At 39.7% G+C, this 23,828-nt stretch overlaps 1 protein-coding gene across 1 annotated transcript in view; it reads left to right on the top strand.

Annotated features, from left to right (window-relative positions):
• Nucleotides 1-4,974, top strand: part of ASPP (Ankyrin-repeat, SH3-domain, and Proline-rich-region containing Protein) — a gene marked incomplete at its 3' end in the record, with an annotated part of 529,394 nt that extends 524,420 nt beyond the window's left edge. The window contains exons 11-13 of the mRNA XM_071585642.1: nucleotides 1,024-1,157; nucleotides 2,827-2,993; nucleotides 4,790-4,974. Coding sequence (XP_071441743.1) covers nucleotides 1,024-1,157; nucleotides 2,827-2,993; nucleotides 4,790-4,974 — 486 coding nt within the window. The remainder of the gene's footprint in view (nucleotides 1-1,023; nucleotides 1,158-2,826; nucleotides 2,994-4,789) is intronic.
• Between the last annotated feature and the right edge of the window lie 18,854 nt (nucleotides 4,975-23,828).

Here is a 23,828-nt window from a genome sequence, read left to right on the forward strand (position 1 = left end):
TATAAATATGAAGTGAAGTATGACATAACAGAGTTGATCTACGAGTAAGAAATACCCGGCATTCATTCATTTACTAGAGGGCATAAAAGATACCAAATCATATCAGGTATTTAAATCTAGGTTAAAATATTTTTTATTCAAGAGTTGTTTTTATGGCCGAAATAAATATTAATTTTACTATAACTTTCTCAAAATGTATTTGCTCATTTTTAGTTTTTGCATGACATACACATGAATGCATATAGATATAATTATCTTTTACCATCGCAAAACAACGAGAAGAAATAATAAATAAATGAATAGAAGAATAAGCCACAACAAGGAATGCATAAACAGCATGTTTAGATGCTAACAGTGAAAATATACGCGTTTAATATAAGACTTCTTCTGTGAAGAACACACTCATGCTGTGAAATATATAATATTGATATAGTTTAATGTTATGTAACGCTTATAATTAACTAATTAAATGAAAATCTGTAAGGAATGATTAAATTTCTTCATTACTAATTACATCATAATTGGTTACCAGAAGTATTTATCCTATGAAATCCTGTGTCTCCTTAGAATATACCTTGGATCATCCTGTGAGGTATTTTAGATTTGATAGGACCTTCATGTTAACATTTTTATTCTGCCTACTGGTGATTTGGAATTAATAAATTTCTGAACATTTCATTTGTTAAGGAAGCCATTATAATTAAAGTAACCCTTTCACTGTGGTTCACCTTCTGGAATCTTACTTCTCACATGTTGTGAAAATGGAGGGTATCGTGTCTCCATAACCTTCATTACTTTTGAAATAATTAAAACATGTTATATTAAAAATAAAAATAATCTTAGATTCACTGTTTATTTAATGGATAATTTGTATTGAATTATTTTGATGAACAAAATATTTATAAAATTTCAAAGTATGATAGCGCACCACAGAGAGGTTGGAGTGGTATGCTCACATCAGTGAAAGGGTGAAATAAGATTGGAAAACTCAACTAATGGATTGTTCTCATTATAATTGTGCAGGTGGCTGATCCATCAGCAGCTAATGACGAAGGTATAACTGCATTACACAATGCAATTTGTGCTGGACATCTGGACATTGTCCGATTTCTTGTTGAATTTGGCTGTGATGTGAATGCACAGGACTCCGATGGATGGTAAGCTATCCCACCCTTTATGCTTCATCTGCATGCTATGTTCGCCGTAATTATTCCATTACTTAGCTGCATTGTAAACCATATTTCCTGACCCATAAGACCCAACTCCAAAATGTGCCCTAAAATCAGATGTGTCTTATGTGACTGAACTTTGACCTATAAAATGCAAGCCAATTGACCAGAAAAAATATTAAGTATTTTTTCCCACATCAAGCATAGAAAATATTATTAATCAGAAATTTCAATAATATTGCTGTTTTGATCCAGCAGTAAGCAATATAATTTTGATAATACTTTGAAAGTACTTAATAGAAAATATCTAAATAAATTGTACTTGAATACTATGTAGCATGTTTAGTTCCATTCCACTTGTGGTGCTCTGCAAAACTTCTCTAAAAAAACAAAGAAACAATTCTATTTTCTTCATGAAAAGTGTTAAAATTATAATACTTTGATCCTTTTCTGTCAGATCAAAGTATTTTTCATAAATTCCAACCTGAAAAATCACAGGGTGTCTTATGAGCTGGGAAATACAGTACCCAAGTACCATATAAGAAGCTGGATTTTTCTAAAATCGTAATCATTCATCAGAATATTGGTGCGGTTCCCCAGTGAAAAATTCACTTAGAAACTTAGACCATAATCCAAGCCAAGCAAAATTATTTGTTCGCTGAAAATCCCTTGCAATGGTATGATTCCTCTTAGTTTGTTGCGATTTGATCGCTTGCAGGATATTTTTAGCTTCTCTCTAGAATCAGGTTAATTTCATTGCATTGATGAAGACAGGTGTAGAGCAATGCTACCAAATAATGTATCTTTTTTTTTAAGGTAATCTACCGGTTAAGGTAGGTTTTTGGATGGACAAAACTACCAAACAAATATTTTATTACTCCCAACAAAACACAAAATCCATCATCCTACTCTATATCAGGTCCTTCTTCATCTCTGAGTACTTTCTTCCTCCCTTCATCCCGTCCAACATCCCTATCCTGTTCCTTCCCTTTCCTCTTTTGCGTAACATTCTCCCCTCTATCACAGTCTTCAACATCCCACTGCCGGTCAATACCCCCTTCATCCACTTTACCTGCCTCCACAGGATTGCTCCCAGCAAACCCCTCTCTTCGCCTACCATACCAAGTACTTCCTCATTTGTTTTCTTCTCTGTCCATTTCACCTTCTCCATTCTTCTCCACACTCACATTTCAAAAGCCTCCAATCTACGTCTATCCTCCTGCTTCAATGACCACGTTTCCGCACCGTACATAGCTATGCTCCATATCAAAGTTTTTACGAGTCTTTTCTTAACATCCTTACTCAGAGTCCCCGTCATCAACTCCCTCCTCCTTGTGAAAGCCTCTTTGCCTAACGCAATTCTTCTCCTTACGTCCCTACTACTTTGACCATGTTGGTCCAAAACACTACCGAGATACGTAAACTGTTCTACCTGCTCTAATTTTTGCCCTCCTATTTTAATGTTAAGCTTGGCCTTTTTCTTTCTTGGAAATCGCATAACCTTTAATGTATCTTATGGGGTACCAATGTAATTGAACAGATTTTTAATTACTCATATGACGAATGTTTTCAAAAAGGATTTTTATTCCAAGTTAACTCCATTGCTTCATTTAATTCATGCATAAATATTCATAGCACTTTTGAAATCAATCTCCAGGACACCCCTCCATTGTGCTGCTTCCTGCAATAATGTTGCCATGGTGCGATTCCTGGTTGAAGCTGGTGCGTGTATATTTGCTACAACACTGTCAGACCGTGAGACGGCGGCTGAGAAGTGTGAAGAGGACGAGGAAGGCTTTGACGGATGCTCGGAATACCTGTACAGTAAGTATTTTGCCCTCATTAAGTCTTTGTTTCTAGAAATTTTGGGAGTGAAGGGAAAGTCTCAGGGGGGCGTAGACTTATATCCATTTCACATGATGAAGCATTACCCAGGAAACATTTCAAATGCCAAATGAGAATTTCAATTATCATAAGGCATCTATTTGGCAAGCAAAGGACTGCATTAAATTTTTGATTTACAAATCAAATGTCCGATTGAATTTTTAAATACTCAAATACTCATTCATACTTGTAGGAGTGATGTGGCAGTCCAGTGGGTGGTAGAGCTTTGGACTGTAGTTTGAGCTGTGTGATATTTTGGGAGGGCGAGGGCCTAGCCAGCGTGAGGAATAAAGAACCTTATTAGGAAAGCAAATTTACATTTTTCCACAAGTTCATTGGTAACATACCACATGTTTTGGTTTACAGAACCATCATCAGGTACTAGACATGTCAAGTAGTGAACACATCATATTTATACGTGTTTAAAGAAGGGAAGAGGAAAGGAGTGAGGTAGACATAGATTGGAAAGAACATACTTGTGTGTAAGGCCCAGGTTAAGATATTTCTGATTAATTAAAAATAGCAATTTTCCGCAAAAATAAAGTTTAATGCGACCGGTTTCAATGTTACTACATCATCATCAGGTCACATTAAACTTTATTTTTGGGGAAAATTGCTATTTTTAATTAATCATTTTTAATTAATATTCCACCATATCACACCTTGAACGTCTCTTTTTGTAAGATATTTCTGGTTGCAGACGATGTTTAGTTCTGCTTGACAGAATTTCCTCCAGTAAATTAAGAAAAGCCTGATTTGCTAGCATATAGGACACGTCTAGATGATGGTTCTGTGAAGAAAAATGCATAGTACATTACCAATAAACTTGTGGATCAAATGATCCATCAAACTTGAAGAGCAAATATGATTTTCTCATAATGACAAACTTCCACAACATCTCAACGAAATTTGTTGAATGAATAAGAAGAAACCCCTTATTACCCTGATGTGTGGATGTCACGTGCCATTGGTCTTAGTGCTGGATAATCTTCTACCCTTTATCCTATCAAACCTTTACCGATGTGTTGATAACTATGGTTGGTTAAATGTTCATGCATATAATGTTTGCGGTGCATTTCATAAACATGAAAGAAGCCAGTGATGTCCTTTGAATTTTCATTACCTGCTGTTTAATGCTACCCCCATAGTGGCTAATTATTTGTTAAGCAGATGTTGCCTCAGGTAACATGATTATGTAATGAGGAAGGTGTTTCACTATGTTTGTAATAAATATTACGTAATAATAATTTAGTAATAATGGAGTGGAAACCTGGCTGGTGATATTAAATATCCACAATAATCCTCGCGGAGGTCTGTGTGATTGGTGATAGTTGAGTCACGTAGTCCAGCGGCTTGTGAAATGCAAACATTAGGGTAATTCACACAATGTGTGGCTCAAGCTGTGGGTACCCTGAGGGATCACACGGAATGGAGCCTTGACCCTACAGTTAGTAGTGCAGCACTCTACCCACTGGACTAACCAGTCCCTCCTGAAATTAAGATATTAATGGAAATCAAAAAGATGCTTTCTATTCTTTAACCAATATGGGCAATTCCCAGTGTGTGATTTGTTGAGAGTGTGGCATGAGGTGTGGCTTTGAAGTTTGATGCTGGTTGTGGTCATAAATGAACTGCTTCGTGTGGCAGACTGGTCTTAATAATAATAATAATCCTCCTTGAATTTGGGAAAGGGAGCACATGTGTGTTTAACGTGGATGTCTGTCGCCTCCCTACAGGTGTGCAAGAGAAGCTAGGCATTTTGAACGGCGGTGCGGTGTATGCAGTGTTTGATTATGACGCTCAGAACCCAGATGAGCTGAGCTTCAAGGAAGGGCAGAGGCTTCTGGTGTTGCGCAAGGGCGACGAGTCAGAGAGGGAGTGGTGGTGGGCACGCAAGGAGGGTGGCAGGGGTGCTGCAGGGAGGAGGGGAGGTGGGAGGGGCCGGCGGAGGGTGGGTGGGGAGGGTGCGGAGGGCGTGGGGGTGGAGGAGGGGGAGGGTGGAGGGGTGGAAGAGGGGGAGGATGTGGAGGGAGGGGAAGGGGGCGAGGGGGGCGCCGATGCGGCCTCGGAGGGTGACGGCGAGGAGGGCTATGTCCCGAGGAACCTTCTGGGGGTGAGTTGATTGTGTGCATGGGATTAGATTCCAATGTTAACTCAAGTGAGACATCACAGAGGCATAAGGGGCAATTAGATTGCACTCTATGATTTGTGACGAGGGGGCAGGGATAATTGGATACTTCCATGATGTCAGTTTCTGAGAGTAAATTGGGGAAATTATCCTTGAATTGGCCCACAAAGGAAGTGAGGTAGGTATCCTGCTTCCTGTTGCATATTAGCATCAACAAGGCAAGCGTGTAAATCGGATTGAGGAACTGATGGTGAAATCAGTTCAAGCTCTGCCGGAGGTCATCTCCGACATCAGTAACAAGGCCCAACAAAGGCTTGTGACTTTGGGTGACGGAATTGAGTCCATTATTTAAACTTTTATTCTGTTAGTTGCATTGTCAATGGCCATGAATTGGCAGATGCCTCAAGAGGATTAAAAAAAGCATCCCTTGTGAGTTGAGAGGCATAGAGTAACTATATACAATAAACTCTTTAATAACCAGAAAGAAAAATAAAATTTTGCATATTGTCCATTATTACAATTGATTGGTGTATTCACCATAGGCCGGTTCTGTATGGTTTTTTCGTGAAACAAAAAAGTGCATAAATTTTCTTTGTGGGCAATACACGAAAAAAGGTCATTTACATTACTTAGAGATATTTAACACAACAGCATTTTAGACTTTCTGTTGCTTGATGCTTAAAATTCCCACATGGAGTTCAAAGGTTCAATAAGCAGGTTTGCTCTTAGATAACACTTGAAAGTTTTTGAAGGAGATGCTTTTCAATCTGGCTGAATTTGTTTGACTTTTTCACTGCATACATTTAAGAAATTTACATTAAAGTCTCTGTGATAAGACAATGCGACTGGTATTGTAATAAATATTCTCCATTGAAATTGTTATGTTCTCTATGCAAGTATCAAAATGCCCATAAGGGGATCTGTGCAGACAGAAAAGAGTCAATTCATGATTTGTAATTTGACCGATTGAAAATTCGAAATCTTTTTCAATTACGGCAATGGATTTGAAGTTAACACCATGCTTAACATGGATGCAAGTGCCTCCATTTTTGAATTTCACCCTGACACGATTAACTTCCAAGAGAATAACCCATGATGTTAACACATTTTGATTCAGATACCAGTGTTCTGAAAACCACAGAAAATCAACCATTTCCAGTCCACTGTTTAGAAGAATGTCAATGTCACGGAGTTTGTTTTTGAAACTTTGGATCCTCTGATAATATATTTTAAACATGTTTCCTTTATTTTTTTTTGGATAGAAGAGTTTAATTACCATGTAGTCATAATTTCTTTTTAGTAACAATACCATTTGTTGTCATGTAATTATTATGTCACTTAAACTCTGTCGCTTGCCTGCGTCTCTCACGATTCCCCTCTTTGTGTGTCCACAGCTCTACCCCCGAGTCCCACTCAAAAGGGAGTGATGGATAAAATAAATGGCTGTGGAAACTGGGGAGGAAGGTGAGGTTGCAGTGGTTGCAGAGGGAGGAGCTGGGAGGGCAATGCAAGAGGTGATTAACCACCCACTGCAGCGGTGCTCTTGTCTTGTATATATACATAAAAAGAGAGAGTTATTTGATTGTTGTGAAATATGGAGGTATGAATAAGGGACCAATATGTAAATGTTATCATGTCAAGTCTGAGCTTCATCTTTTATTGTGAGCCAAGGAATTGCTATGTGATTCTCTGGTGCGTCCATTCAGAAAAGGAATGAGCACTTGAAATCAAGCTTTAGTTGCATTAAATATGTGATCCTCAATTGAATGGTTTGAGTTGTTGATACCTCCCCTATCTTACTATGTACATAAAACATAGTGATGGTTGCTTTATTTTCTTATGCAAATTTTACATTCTCTTGCCATTTCATTATTTTCATCTTCATAGTTTTTATCTTTGAATATTTGTGGAGAAAACATTTTTTTTATTTTATAATTATCACTTAATTTTTTTGTAGCTTCAAAAGTGAAAAGTGCAATTTTTTCAACTGATAGTTCAATTTTTTCCAACTGATGGTTGAACTCCAATGAAAGTTGCTTATTGCAAACTTTGAGACAGTTGGGAAACCATATCTTGGCCTATACTTATGTTCACTTGCAAGTGAATTGCTGCATTAATGTTTGCGCAAAATATTAATGAGTACAAATGATAATTTTTGATAAATTCTTGAGTCATAAATGTGTGTTTTGCGAGGAATGCATCAACATAGTGTGGAATCTCATGGAATTTTTTCTCGTTAGATAAAACCAATTCATCAGCATTTTATTGCAGAGTAATGTCAACTGCACAAGGAAACCTTAAAAGCATGGCTGCATAATGCTTTGAATTTTTTTAAACTAAGCACTTTACTGATTAATAAAAGTACACTTTTCAGATAATACGCCCACAACTTTGATAAGAGGGTAGAGTTTTATTTACCAGTTTGCTATGTGATTTTTATTAGTCTTGTTATGGAATTCTAAACAAAGGATTGCGTGTGATAGGGTAGCATGGCAGTTTAATGTATTATTAACTCAGAGATTGTGATTTCAGAGCTAGTGGGTAGCTATCTTTCCTGGTCTCTATGGAAATAAATGTGCTCTCATGTTCATCTTCTATGAGGTAACTTACTCCATATTCATTGGATGGACATGGATGGATTAGCTCTTTGGAAGGTATTGTAGAAGCTGTGGTGGAGCATTATTGCTGCTTCAGTGGACTTGCTGTTTATAGAGTAAGTGAAAAAAATGTGCCTTCCATTTTCACTATTGACAACATAGAGTTAGGTAATCATATCAACAATTCCATGAGAAAATATATATTATATATTTATACATAGATGGTTTGAAAATTATTAGGGATATTTTACACAGAAACTAGCTGTGCTAGTCAAACGATGTTCAAAATGTTATATGTAGCATTGTATATTCATCAGAAAAATGAAATACACATCTAAGAAATTTAAAAGGAACTTATTTAAAAAAAGAAGATCTATTATCCAATTCCTGTACCATATTTATGACAAGTTAAACAACTCAAACATGTGATTCAGATCTGGGCGTGAACAAAATTAATAGGAATTCCCTATTAACATAATTGTCAGTTTTTTTATGTCAAGTCCTGGAGTGCTATAGAATGTTATATGTAGCTAAAGTTAACTCTTTTCCCCTTGGCTCTTACCTAAGAGGTTATTGTTTTAGGTACAAGAAAATAATATGCAGACATACGAGTGGTAAAAAAACAGTTTTCAACCCAACAGGCAATTTTATTATTGAGGGTAAGAGTAGTACGTGAAATTTGCACATCTTGACTATGGGGAGGAGTAGATGAGGGCCTTATCTTTCCCTGTGATGCCTGTGATGTTTCAGAAAGAGCTGTTAATTGGAAATCACACAACTGCTGCATATCTATGGGATTCCATGGAATGTTGACCATGTTTGAATGTTAGAACCCTGAATATATGACCAGCTTGTTAATATCTGAAGGATACTTCCCCTGGACTGGGAGTTTGCCCCTTCAAGGGTTAAAGCATACAAGAGTAGTTACTGATCATTCTCGGTAATCTCTCTGCTCTGAAAAACCATAGAATACACAATAATCTTTTAATGATCTGTTCATTATGACATAAGTTGTTGGAATATTTTACCAGAATGGTGGCTCAATTCCTACCGTGGAGGCCCTGGTTCAAACCCCAGTGGTGGCGAGACTTTTCTGTGAGGTATCCATACTTGGGGTGCTGTATGGAGAGCCCTTCAAGTGAAGTGCACCATCTGTCAGATGGGACGTTAGATAAGCAGTCGACCCCTTGATACCCTTTCGTTGTTAGAGTGGGCTGACAATAGGTTTCCTCTATTCCGTGAATATCCTTCACCTAATTAATTAAACACTCTTCACTTCTGGCGTAAATTACCTCTGCTGTTGGTCCCCCCTCTAATAATTAGCCCTAACACTGGATCCCTCTGCTGATGACATTTCTCATGTCACACCATAAGGCATGTCAATAACATTCCATTAAGCAAATCCCATCAAGCCAACTTTTGGAATGATCACTGTGATTATTTTGGCTAATGGCATCTTGAAAAAACATGTTATTCAGTCAATGATTGGTTGAATCGATTCCAAATCTGTGTATAAATTGAATAATTACACCCATAAATGCTCTTTAAGTGGATTGCACATGTATACTTAAGTACATTTCTTCCATTCTGAGGTACTTTATTGTAATTATAAACTCAGTGAAATATGCCCATCATTTTCCTCATTCACATTCAGTGGATGTCCTGAAATGAACATTGACGTCAAACAAAGTAGCCTAGTGGAGGATTTTGGTGTGGATCAAGTTTTGGAGGGGGATTGGTTAGCATATGCCTTTGATATGGATGCAATCCTTGAAGCAGTCCCGATGGATGAAGATCCTCGGCCAAATGATGGTTTGTTTTCTTGTGAATAACTCAAATGCCAGCCTTATTTGGATAAAAAGATTACCATTTGAGTGAAGAGAATTTAAATAAGTGCATTGATATTGGTAGGGATTGTTGAGACCATAATGTGAAATATTAGATCTAGCCCTATTGAAAATTTGGTTCCAGTTAGATAACTGAAATTAAGCAGCATTGGGTTAGGATGGTTGGGTCTGGTGGGTTGCCTCCATACCATGGTATTTTAATCCCCTGCCATCATGCGGCTGGTATGGAAAGCATTGATTGGCCAGTTTCTTCCAATTGCCCATTGGCCCTGACCAGACCTTCTCTAAGACCCTCACAAAAAATCTAATATAACCTATTTAGTTATTTGGTATTCTACTGTTAAAGGTAAGTTTTGGATGAACACAGGTACAGTAATAATTTCCTTGCATTTCCTCAGAAAACAAAACCAAATCCAAACCTACAACAGGCCCCTCTTCATCTCTATATACTTCCCTCTTCCCGTCCAACCTCTCCCTATCCTATTCCTGCCCCTTTCTTGCTTGCCCAACATTCTCCCCTCTATTACAGTCTTCAACATCCCACTGTCAATCAATATGCATTGCATCCATTTTTCTCTACTCATTGTGATTTCTCTCAAAAATCCCCTCTCCTCCACCACACCTAATACCTCCTCATCTGTTTTCCTTTCTGCCCACTTCACCTTCTCAATTCTTCTCCACACCCACAATTTCAAGAGCCCCCAATCTACATCTATCATCCAGCTTCAATGATCATGTTTCCTTGCCGTAAATAACAGCACTCCATATTGGGCAAGCCTACAATAGAATAGACTAGATGCTTAGGTAGACTATTTTAGACTACCATAGAATAGACTAGACTTAAACTACTTGAGAAGCATAACTGCTCTTGAAGTAGTTCGGTATGTGATGTTTTGTCTCTCCAAATGTGAGTTTCCAACCTGCTGCTCTTCCTCTTTATATTCCAAAAATGTTGGCGGTATTTCACAGTCTACTAGCCTTGGCTGTTGGAATCAATGGAATTGGAATCACCCTTAATGTGATTTCTCTCTACCTAGCAGTCCTTCCCTTGTGGATAAGATTGGAATCTTGACGAGGCAATCTCACTGCAAGGGATTCCTTTTATTGTCCTTTTAGCTTCCAATCGTTGATCCATCAGTCCCCTCACGGACACCTTTTGTTGCTCCACATACACCAAAGCACCTAATTCCTTAAGCATATCTCTTCCCATGATTCCCTCAAAGTGAAGAGGCAAATTCAAGTCATCCAGTGTTAGCACCGGTGACGATTGCGTCGAAGGGCAGCACCTGCTGGGGGCTTCTGTGTGGATTGTGGCTTGAGGGGCTCAGGAGGAAGCAGTGAAGTGGAGACTGGACACGGTACATCTTCTGTGCTGGAACACAGTAGATGAACTGTGTGCCGAGAGTGAAATGCAAGCTTGAAAGAGTAGAGCAGGGGTGGCTCTCCTTTACTAGGCATACAGAGGGTGGCGATTGACAAAGGGGGGTGCGGCGAGGCTTTACCAGTCCTTGGCACCTGCCCCTTTGACATCAGTCTCTGCTTTGGTGGGTGCAGGAGGATGTTTGGCTTAAAGCAGTGCCTCATGCATGGTATTGAGAAGCATGACTTCAAGTGCACTGCAAGAGGGAAGCGAAGGAGGGACACAGAGGGAAGGAGGGCAATAGGGAGGAAAACAGCCATGTCAAACCCTTGGTATGTGCCACAAATGGTGTGTTAAGGGTGGTGGAAGATATCCTTGATGGAAATCAGTGATGTTCTTCTGTTCTGAAGGATGGAGTGAAGAGGATCTCCAACAGCATGGTTGCATTCCATGGCACAACAGTGCCATGGAATGCAATCAAGAGATTTCTTGGAGGAGAGTGAGGTGTGGCCAGTGATGACCTTCTTACCAATTGGTGAAGTCCTTGGGGAGCTCTTTGAAAGAGAGTGCACTGTCATAAGAGAATGGAAGGAGTTGGAATCGATCTCTCTGAGAAACGAGTCATTTCAAGTGTGCCTTTGCGTAAACTGATGAATATTGTCTCAGGAGGAGGAGATCATCAAGGGCAAACTATATTTGGGCAGCAGTGCAGATGCTGATTACATCTATTTCAAAAGATTTGGCCTGAAGATGGAGGTGTGTTGATTGAGGAGGGAATGAATCCAGGATGGGAAAATGTATGCTTTTTTTTGTGATTACTGTGGGCAGCCACATGGTCTTAAACCAGAGTTAAGAGGAACCACATTGTCTCAGTGCCATTTGTTTCTCGATTCGCAAAAGTGTTCAGCATGCCTCAGGTTGTTTATGAACTGTGAAGAGCTGAAGGAACACCCAAAGGACAAGAAGTTCTACTGCATTGTATGCAAGGAGAGTTTTCACTTCCAAACTCATTTAAGGAAACATGTAATGGAAATTCACCATTCAAGTGTAGTATTGGCTTCAATAGATTCCCTACTCTAAGGTTGATTTAGTAGGGCTGCACCAAACACAGGTGCTCACAGAATCAGGAAAATCATTTAAATGCAACATTTGTAGGAAATTTTATACAGGCAGTCTTCATGTAGATGTCATTTCCTCATTATGTCAGCTAAATAATATTTGTTTTCAATTTAATTTTTGTGGAAAGGAGTTCAGCAATTAAGGCAGTGTTTTTGTTCATTCAATCATTCTGTTCATTGTGTTCTGTTTCCTATTACGAATATTGGTTCATACAAAGATGAGGAAATATGCATGTACAATGTGTCCTACATCGTTCTTACAATACGAGGAAAGAAATATCCACATAAGAGGTGTCTATTAGAAGATTTGACATCATGAATGTGGAATCTGTAACAATAGATTTTTGACCAAATCTATTCTCTGAGAATGCCATGTTTCACACTCCGATCAGAGGCCATTTCGATGTTATGAATACTCATAGGCATTTAAGGAGATAAAGCAACTATGACCACGTTTACTAGTGGTGCCTAAGAAATCTACAGAATAAATCAATGAATGACCATACTAATCTTTTCATTATTTCAAATTTATTTTGGAAATTTGGTCCAAAGTGATGTTGTTGACAGATGCTGTTTCTCTTGTGACTCAAAATGGTTGATCATCTTTACTGGGTGGTTTGGTTTTTCTATTGCATAACAAGACCTAAATTCTTGATCTTTTATTTGCTCCATTGTAAATTTCCAAATGAAAATAATTGAACCTTTTTTTTTTGGCAGCATGCCTTTTATCAAACCTCAACTTAACACCATTATCCTTTAGGGCTGGCCTATTCTGAAATAATCTCATTTTAGAATAAGTCATGGAGCTTCTGAGCTCTCTCCCACCATCTTGTAACTCTCATGATCCTTAAAACCATTTTCCAAGCCCTATATGCATTGTTTCCTTGGCCGTCCCTTCCTCCTTACCTACGTGCCCATGTGACAACTTCTGTGGCTTTCTTTCCTCATTCATTCTCTCCACGTGACAAAGCCAAGTCATTGGTACTATGTGGTTCCAAATGTCTTCTCTTTGGAGTAATATTTATCTATCAGTTCTTGCTCTCCATTTTCCACTTCTCTCACTGGCCCATAGGTAAGACTTTCCTTTCAAATACACAAGAAGAATTTCATTGGCAGCTGACATAGTCTATGCATCAGGTTCAAAAGCCATCACTGTTCTAATCAGTGTTCTATAAAGCTTAACTTTCAAGTCTCGTTATGGGAGCATTGATTTCAGCACCTTCCTATCACTGAAATCAAAGTAAGCTTTATGTCTTATGCATTCAAACTGAGACAACTGCATATATTTTGTTTCCCACCGGTGAATTTCAGTCTTGCCAACTCCTTGCCACCAGTGCAAGATCACATGCATAAGCCTGGCTAGACTTGTATATTATTGTTCATCCTAATCTCAGTTCCTTTATTGTTTCATGTAGTGCCTAATTAAAAAATACCGCAGAAAGCCTGTATACCAAAGGTTAATCAAATTTGCCTTTTAATCTTATTAATTTGCCTTAGCCGAAGATCATTTCATAATCATTTCTACCCATCCAATTAGTTTCTTTGGAACTCCAAATCTCTTGATGACATTGAACATCTTTTTCCCATTAATTCTATCAATAGCTTGCTCAAAGTCAACAAAAGAAATAATCAAGGGGCTATTCAATGTTGTCCGCGTGAGTGACATTATTCTTAGCTTGAATCGAAGTGATTACGATGCACTCCTTTTAAATTATCAAAAGTAGCAAAAATAAGAATGGACACATAAAATGATAATGATGTGCCTCAAAATGTTCAAAAAACTATTAAGTAATATTTTAAAATGAAAAATAGTATGCTTATTGTTTTTGTTTGTTTTCAAATAGCCTGCGTTAAATGCAGTGAGTTCTCGATGGATGTGATGGGCATTTGGGACTCCTTGCATGAATTGGTTCAGGTTTTCCCAGACAACTTCTCTAGAAAGCAGTTGCAATGGTGTAAGAGCTCTTTTTGATTATTATTACCCCGGTAAGTGATATTTTTGTAGATCATCATAATTTATGAAATATCAGCTTCAAAAAGTTTCATACTCTTTTCCTGCATATTCCTACCCTTTCTTGGAACATTTTCTTGGTAAAAACAGTAAGGCAGTCGATTAGAGAATTCGCATTGCATCATAAAAAGAGATTAATTGTAAAAGGTATGACTTCTGAAGAACTATATGTTACATGCCGAAGGGATGTGTAATATTAAATTTATGTGTGTATAGAAGATGCCGTAACAGTTGCTATTTTTGCCTCGGATATATTTTAGGAAACTATAAATAAATCATTAAATGTTGTGTCTATTAATGGAGAAAAAGCATTGAAACCATCAAGGAAACACAGAAACCAATGAAAGTCCATAAATTTATTCGCAAATAAATTAAATTGGGATGAATTTGATGGAAATTAGAAATAATTTTAACAAGATTGACCGGAATGACCACAGGGAGAGAGGAATTGAGTTATGCAGGAGACGGGTTAGTCAACACCAACAATTGGTTTTGACACCACAAAAGGCGTATGTATGCATGGTAAATGTCAGGAGACTCAGAAAGGTATCAGCTAGATTATATTCTGGTTAGGCACAGATTTTGGAACAGTGTGATCAATTCGCACAGCTTCCCGGGAGCAGATGCGGACTCTGCCCACAATTTAGTCATTATGAAGTGTAGTCGGTTTCAAAAGGATAAGGCAGGGGTGGCAGGTTAGGGAATTGAATGTAGAAGAATTAACTGGATTGAAAAGGAAGGAGTATCAGCAGACTGTAGAGAAAATAATGAATGAGGGAAAAGAGCGGAATACTATCAAGGAAAAGTGGGATTATCGCATGTCAAGAAAGGGCCATCGAAAGCCGCAAAAGAAACTATAGGAACTGTGAATAAGAAAAGGACAAGGAAACTATGGATCACGGATGAGATGATTACAAAGATAGATGATAGAAGAAATGGAAGAATATAAGTACAGAGTTATGCAGAAGGAAGTTCAGAGAGTCACTCGTAAATAATAAATTGAGACGGGCAACAAATAAAGTAAAAGAAGCATGGTGGAAGACGCAGTGCGAGGATATGGAAAGTTTTCAGAGGGAGGGTGAAATTGGTTCGCTATACAAGAAGATCAAAATATTATCGGGAAGTAAGAAGGGTTAAAAGTTAGAGATAAGTCGGGAAATGTAGTGGTTGAAACAGAAAAGATCTAAGAGAGATGGGATAAATATATAAAAGACCTGTAAACAACTTAGACCAACGATCTTAGATATAAAAAGAGAACATGACGTAGATGGATTTAGCTTAGGACTAGGCATACTCGACGATGAGATAGAAAGGGGATTTAAGAATGAAATGAAATTAGACCGTGACTATTGACAACATTCCTTTGGAACTACGTAAAGGTCTAAGGAAAAGGTGGCAGGAAGAGTTTATAGGTACTAATTGGTAGCATTTATGGAGGAGGCATTTGGACAGAGGAACTAATCAGATCAGTGTTAGTTGATTGTAGTAGGGCTGACAGAATTGAAAACACTACTTCGTATTAAATCCACGCATTCCAAGTTTTGCTTGCAAATCCTTTCTTTTTGGCATCTGTGGTTTCCCAACCAAGTTCTCCTGCCCAAAAAATCGCTCCGCTTGGATGTTGGACTGTGTCCCCAAAGTGATCAGCGGGCGCGTGGTTTGGAGTCCTCAGGGTCTCCATTATTCTGGTGGGCCTCAATAGTATTGGGGGCGTTCTACCACTGCGTGGAACGCGGTACTTTTCGCCGAAGTTCGGGACGAAGGGGCGATTTGAAAGATCTGCGCTAAACTCGTCCCAAAGGTCTTTGACAGACGACCAAGAGCTGAGTCGAATGTCTGCTTGCGAAGACCTTCTTCAACGGCATTGGAAAGAATTGAAAGAGTTTCATGCGAAGTCAATGCACTTTCACGATGGAGGAGAAAACTTTTGGTAAAGTGAGAGGACAATGGTCGGGCCCCAACGAACCAGAGTCGTACCTTTCTTCGACTTTCCGAGTGTCGCCACGCGGATTATTCGACGGCGGCAACCCTTCCCTCCACGCTCGTGATCCGCGGAGAGGCGTCGTGCACCGCTGGAGGCAGTGGCATTGTCACCACAGTCACAGTCGAGGTGCGTGGTGCCGGACCGCTTTCTACTGAGGACGAAATTCAGAAGGAACCACAAATGAAGTTGGATAACCCTTAAACAATTCTTCCCCAAGATGGGGTGGGGTGGGCGAAGGGGTAACGCGGAGGGTAATCGGCAAAATCCATCATTACCTAATAAAATTTTTCCATACTTAAGGTCACAAACATTAAAACATAAATAATTAAGGGTTTTAATGTAATTTCTTTGTTACGGTATTTTTTAAATGCGGTCTGATAGAAGAAGTAAAAAGAGATGTTGGCAGAAGGGGGGCAAAAATACAAAAGCTGTGCAGCTGGTTTTGAGGAGGGAATAAAGTACCAGAACGCGAGGGCTGAAGATGTGAAAATAAAGAGATTAAGACATTTAGTATCACCCAGAAGGATAGGAAATTCAGAATAAAGATATTTTGCGAATAATTACAGATTGATAGAAAAGCTGAAGTCACGAGAGCCACGTCAATAGGAAGGTGAGAAACGACTTTAGGAAACAAATCGAAGGTGCAATAAAAATTGGACAAAGGACGTAAACATTTGAATGGAAGTTAGGCGGAGAGAATATTTCATAGGTTTTTTTAAATGGAATGCAGTGGAGAAATAACTTAAGAGGCGAGAGTCGTCCATGGAGAGAGCACAAAAATATTCGAACGGATGTCCGAATTCCATGCAGCCATTAAGAACGTGCTCTTGAACGAGGGCGCCTTTTTCGAAGATGCTGCTCCTCAGATGCGAATGCGGGAGGGGCGACTTAAACGAAGCCGGATATTTTGTCAAAGAAATATAAAGGAAAGGAGCCCCTCAAAGAACCATAAGATCAATTTGGATTTAGGAAAATTATGGCCAGAAGAGAAGTTGGTTGGGCACATCGGAGTCTTGTTAGGAAGAGAATGCGCTGGGGTCAAAAGATATTCGTTAAATCTTGGAACCCCCGAAAAATATTAAGATGATGATGTCTACTGGACGCATTCAATTCGAAATTATATTTTGACGGAAGAGCGATCTACAGAAAGTACTTGTAATCGCACTCGCTTGTAATTGATCTACATCTTGAGTTCACACAAGTAGAAGTACTTGTACAAGGTCTGTATAAAAAGTATCGGTAGCAATTTTTTCCTGGCATGCGCGTGTAGTGCTGAATTCAGACCATCGATTAAGTGAGCGCAGATCGTATTGGCATTGATAAGACAGTGACAGTCCACTGCACCATCATCACTGACGATTTGGCGATGTTGAAGATCGGCGCTAAACTCGTCCTCCCGAAGGTCTTTATACGGGCGACCAAGAGCAGAGTCAAGTGTCTGCTTGCTAAGACCTTCTGCAACGGCATCGCGACGATCCCCCAACCCCATTACAGTCCCGACTTGGCACCAGCAGACTATTTCCTATTGCCAAAAGTGAAATCCTCCCTCCATCAAAGGACAGCACCATGGGACACTAAAGACTCTTGCACATCGTGCTACGGTATGAGATATCATGTCAATAAATTTAAGGAGATTAAGTGTAGAACAGATAGATTTAAGATTTCATTTGTTCCTCGAACGATAAGGGATCTAAATAATATTGTCTAACCGCGGTAGGGTCATATTTAGGTCAAAATCAGTCTGGTGTGAATGCACCCCATACCCTAGCGGTTCCCACTGGACTACTAAAAGGTTTAGGAAAATGTGGGAGGAAGAGATATGGACTAATTCGTAGCATCTATGAGGAAAGAATTTGGTCGGCAGACCAAATTTGGTTGGGAGATGAGTTTTGGTTCCTATTCCGAAAAAGGTAAAGGCTACATCATGTGAGGACTATAGGACAATTAGTTTGATATCCCACGCAGCTAAAGTTGTTCTCAGGATCATAAACAAACGGATAGAGAGTAGGGCAAATGATTACTTAGGGGATGATCAGTTTGGGTTTAGGAAGGGGAGAGGTACGCGTGATGCCATTGCAGTAATGAGGTTATTAATCGAGAGGAATATAGAACACAACCAGGAGGTATTTGCCTGTTTCGTAGATTTCGAAAAAGCGTTTGATAGAGTGAATTGGGAAAAACTAATGAGTATATTGCAGAAAATAGGAATAGATTGGAGGGAAAGGAGGCTAATCCGCAACCTGTACATGTCTCAGACTGCTCAGGTGCGGGTGGGAAACGGGGAGTCAGGATGGGCAGTGTTAGGAAGGGGTGTAAGGCAGGGTTGCCCATTATCACCGTTGCTGTTCAACCTGTATGCAGAGGAAATGATCAAAGAGGCATGGGAAGAACTGGAGGTAGGAATGAAAGTGGGCAGGGAATTCGTAAAATCAGTTAGGTTTGCTGATGACCAAGCTTTAGTTTGTCAGTCAGCCAAGGGGCTGCAAGCATTGCTGAGTGAATTGGAAATCCAGTGCAACAGGTATGGGATGAGAATAAATATTAATAAAACAAAGGTTATGCGATTTTCTAGAAAGAAAAAGGCTAAGCTTAACATTAAAATAGGAGGGCAAAAACTGGAGCAGGTAGAACAGTTTACGTGTCTCCGTAGTGTTTTTGACCAAAATGGTCAAAGTAGTAGGGACTTAAGGAGAAAAATTGAACTAGGCAAAAAAGCTTTCACAAGGAGGAGGAAGTTGATGACGGGGACGTTGAGTAAGGAACGTCATGGTGGAGAAAAGGCGCGTCAGAACTTCAATATGTGGAGCGTAGTTTTGTACGGCGCGGAAACATGGTCACTGAAGCAGGAGGATAAACGTAGATTTGAGGGTTTTGAAATGTTGGTGTGGAGGAGGATGGAGGAGATGAAGTGGAGAGAAAGGAAAACAAATGAGGAAGTGGTACAAATAGTAGAATGGTGGGCGAGGTGAAGGAATTGTTTGGAGAAATCATGAGGAGGCGGAAAAATGGAAGAATGTCACCGTTTCATCTATTCTTGTTTTTGCCCTACTATTTTAACGTTATACCTTGATCAGAGGTAGGCGGCTTGACCTAGTGGAATCTTAGCATACTTGAATGAACCACCGAATAAAACTCTTTGTGGAATATGCCGAGTTTTTATTTTAAGTAAAACTTTAAAAGAGCAAGCGCTCTTAATAACGGGTGAAGAATCCTTCGAAACTCCTGAATAATTTTCTTTTTTTTTTGTGAAATTTAAATCTCCTAACGAATAAAATAATCGCCAATTAATTCATAATTGTAGCTTTAGGCGCAGGTTCTTGAGGAAATATGCCAAACTTTTGCCATTGGGGTTATTTGAGACACCCATATACGAAAGCTTGGCCACTTTCATTAACTTGATGTGCTTACAATGTGACGATACGCATTATCATAGTTAATTATCTAAGAATATCAGTGTTTCACTCATATGAGAAGTTTAATCGTGCGTATAAATCACTCCCGCGAGCACTGTTCCTTAGAATCAGCAGCGAAGGGATCAATGGGAGTAGGCAGGGGGCAAGGCAGTCGCCCCCTCCAACATCCGATTCCACGCGCATTGACGAGAACCGCTTTCAACGCTGATGTACGCGTACGAATAAAATCGAACGATTTAGCCTAGTCAGACTGACTGAAGACTAGACTAGCGAGAATGAATGACACAGTTTCAGGAATTACCGAACCTGCTGAACCTGAAGATATGAAGCTGTGACGAATTTTTAGAATTTCCAAACAGAACCTTTTTTATTACGACCGAGAATAAAAAGTCCTATGTGAAAAAAATAGTGTCTTCTTTCATCACAGCGAGAATGACTAAAATATATCTTTAATCTTACCGGTATATGAAGAGAGCGAATATATGGGTGGAAAAATTCGGGAGCCGTATGCTTTAGGAAGAACTTGTCTTCGCAGCCTTGGGTTTTCTTCGTCCCCGGTCCCACATTCCCCTTCCCAGTTATCAACCTCAGCGCCCCCTTTCACTTACCATCCTATCCCCTCCACTCCCTCCGGCAACATTCACGTGACGCTACCCTCCCGTCGCCCTCAACGAGTACTTACTATAATGTATGATTTTATTTGGTGCAAAATGGCAATTCAACTTTCGCAACTTTTATCGCTCATCTAGGAAATGTTTCACAAAAATATGGGCATTAAAACAAGATTCGCATGAAATGAACAGCCTTTCGGGAAGAGGGAGTTTAGGAGAGGGACCGCAATAGGCAATGAAAGGTAATATGCATTATATTTGTTAGACGGGGACTGTAAAGAGAAAAAATATAAAACCCTTGAAAAGGGATACAGTTTTGAGTCCCTGGAGATGTTGGTGTGGGAAAGAATGGAGAAAGTAAAATGAGCAGAGAGGAAAATGAAATATTTCAAAGCAAGAAAGGGAAAGAGAGAGTGCTGTTGGGAGAAAGTTGATGATGGCAGGAAAGGGGGATGCAGCACATATTGAGAATCAGTTGAATGATGAAGGGTGTTATGTAAAGTTTGCATGAAAAGTATCGGAATGTTATTCCAGAATTTTTTCATACAAACCTTGTCCGTAGAGAACGATGGCCAAGCGAGGTAGAGTTAGGAATAGGATGGGCATTTTGGGTGTAATTACGGGAGGAAGGAAATAAGTAGGTTCTTTTTTTTTAATGCTTGGTTTTTTTGTTGTGTTCGGAGAGGATTAGATGTGTGGTAGTTCCTGGGGCCATTATAAACCATCCTTGACTGATTACTGTTTCTACATCTACATAATACCCCGCCAGCCGCCGCAAGGGCATGTGGCGGTGGGTGTTAGGTCACCACCCGAAAAAAGGAACAATACCATATGCAAAATCAACACATACATGTAAAACTATACCCACAGTGGCGCATACATTCATGCAAAATCCTTTCATTCTACATGCAAATACATAGACTATCACCTAACAAATAATTGCACCTTAGGATGCAGTAAGGAATTTATCCAATAACGTGCAAGCTATAATTTGATAAGTACGAAGGCGTAATTCCACTACGACAGGGACATGCAACATACAAATGGTCTCCTCCCCCAAGGACACAGGTAGGGAATGTGACCAAACGCTATAGGGAGCAGGAGGGTCCCCCCCACAGAGAGAGAGAGAGACGAGGGATGGAAGGGGAAAGTTGAAAACAGAAAAGGCAGAGCAGGCAATACTGTTAGGAGCACTGCATTATTTAAAAGGCATTCTAATGCGGTCATTCGGTAAGAAAGGGCTTTGACAAAAAAACACACGAGGTTAATGAAAGTGCATGCAATTGAGTAGAACTAATTATTCCCAATGACGCTGAGGGTGGCGAGTGGAATTTTTGCTATCTATAACCCTACAGTTGCTATACCGTATTGTCCGTGGGAAGAAGGAGTCCTTGAGTCTAATAGTTCTGGCATCCATTTCCCGAATTTTATATACATGATCCAAGCGACCAATGTATGTAGGAGTGCGAATAATTTGCGAGATCTCGGTGCCGAAACATGCGGATCTGAATTTATTTAGTTCGTTCAGTCTAGCATTTAATCGTCTTTCTTCTAATGATTCCCACCCCAACTCCATAAGCATTTCAGTGACGCTTTTTGTTTTATCGTAAGAATTTTTACGAAACGGGCTACCCGGCGTTGAACCTTTTCAATATACCAAATGAGGCCTTTTTCACTCGGATCCCATACGCTACTGTTACTGTTAAATAAAATTTTGGACTGTATCAATTCGCTCGTTGTCGTCTGTGTATATATTTTATTTAGCTATCAATGATTTCTGTTATTATTGTTGAGAAAGTTGCGATTAAAAAGTGATATCGGCATATTTATTAATGTGAGAGATAACAGAAATATCTGGGTAAGAAGTTGTCGAAAGACTACTTGCAAACGACGCAAAATATCATGGTTCAAATATAACTACTAAAACTACTAAGAGGTAATCTGTTATGTCCCAGTTGCACTAGCAAGCTACATACAGCAGTTTGTTTGTCTTAATATGGAAAGTTGGTGCGACAATTGACAATTAGAATTAAACTTAAACAAGTGTATAGTGATGAATTTTTGGAAAAATAGCAATTCCCTCCCGTACGCCTACTGCATTTGAAACACCGAAATGGAATGTGTAGACTCGATTAAATACCTAGACGTTACCCTCACTCACGATCTCTCCTGGGTGAAACACATTTGTACGGGGAATATGTGGGCAAACTTACAAAAAATTAGGATATATTAGAAGAGTCCTTGGTAAATGTGATGAAAAGGTGAAAGAGAAATGTTATCTCTCGCTCGATAGGCCTCATTTAGAATATGCTGCAGGTATATGGGATACTCACGCAGTTGGATTGATTGCCGAATTGGATCGCGTGCAGCGTAGAGGAGCTGGATTTGCAAAACGTTGTTGTGATAATCTTAGTAGCGTTTCCAAAATATTAGAGCAGCTAGCCTGGGAATCACTCACGAAGAGAGGGTTAAATTACAGATTGTAGCTCTTGCATAAATTGGAAGGACGTCTATTTAGCAGTTACGTTGAAAATGTGTTATTACCCCCATCGTACTGCTGTAGGAGAGATCATGCTAATAAAGTTAGAGAGATTATGTGGACAGCAGATAGATTTAAGATTTCATTTTTCCACGAACGATAGGGGATCATAATAATATTATTCGACCGTAGAAGGTGAAAAAATATTCGGGTCAAAATTAGTCTGGTCCCTGCCACTCAACCTAGCGGTGGCTTGCAGGGAACCAAAAATACACAAAACGCCTAAATTCCAGGGGACGCACATCTCCGGGATATAAATGGTTATTTAAAAAATATCGGGAAAAGTTAAAAAAATAGATATATTTCAGGTATTGCTAAAATGCCTTAATATTCTTCAAATTGCGTCGACAAACATTTGCCAGCAGATTTTCCAAGGCTCCCTGGTAGGTGAATTCCAGAAGGTCCTTAAGGATACGCGTGCAAAATTCTTTGACGAAACTTAGGGTCCCATGGTCGTGTAATTTGAGGGCGGATTTTACGTTTGGGAATAGGAAATATTTTGATGATGCCAAGTCGGGACTATAAGGGGGAATCGTCGCAATGCCGTTTATCGCCAGGTGGAGGAGATGCCTTCGGGACGAGTTTAGCGCAGATACTTCGCATCGCCAGTGACACTGTCATCTTATCAATGCCAATGCGATCCTTTCAGCTATAAAACAGCAATTTACCTTTTATATCTTCCGCCTTCAGGCAAGTAGTACTCAGACACATACAGTCGAGGTGACAATGACACTGACAAGAGTAGGTCCTGGGTGGACACGGTTGACTTCTCACCTCTAAGCACTCTCCGTTCCGACGATGGACTTGAACAATGGGGCGCACATTCCGGCGATACCTTTGCACAGTCGCACTTGGAGGAAAAATCATGGAAAAGAGAAGACATCCTCGGTCGACTTTGCTCGTCACGCTCGTCTCGAACGAGCTACCTCCTGAGAAGGGAAACGACGTGAATTACAGCGCACTTCTGCAATTCGGAATACATATTGACTGACTGCGTCCATTCTTTTCTCTCGGCGTGGCTGTGGAACACAACAAGGATTGGCGCTTCACCATAAACAATTACCAGGAAACCACAGGGTCGTCTCGCGCAACAATGGTCCTTGGAGCAGAGCGCTTTCTGGCGACGGAAAGAGAGGCACGCTCCTCCTTCAATTTGGGATCAGTGGC

This window comes from Hetaerina americana, unplaced genomic scaffold (genome assembly GCF_022747635.1).
Source record: "Hetaerina americana unplaced genomic scaffold, ioHetAmer1.1.p SCAF_2, whole genome shotgun sequence".
Taxonomy (NCBI): Eukaryota; Metazoa; Arthropoda; class Insecta; order Odonata; family Calopterygidae; genus Hetaerina; species Hetaerina americana.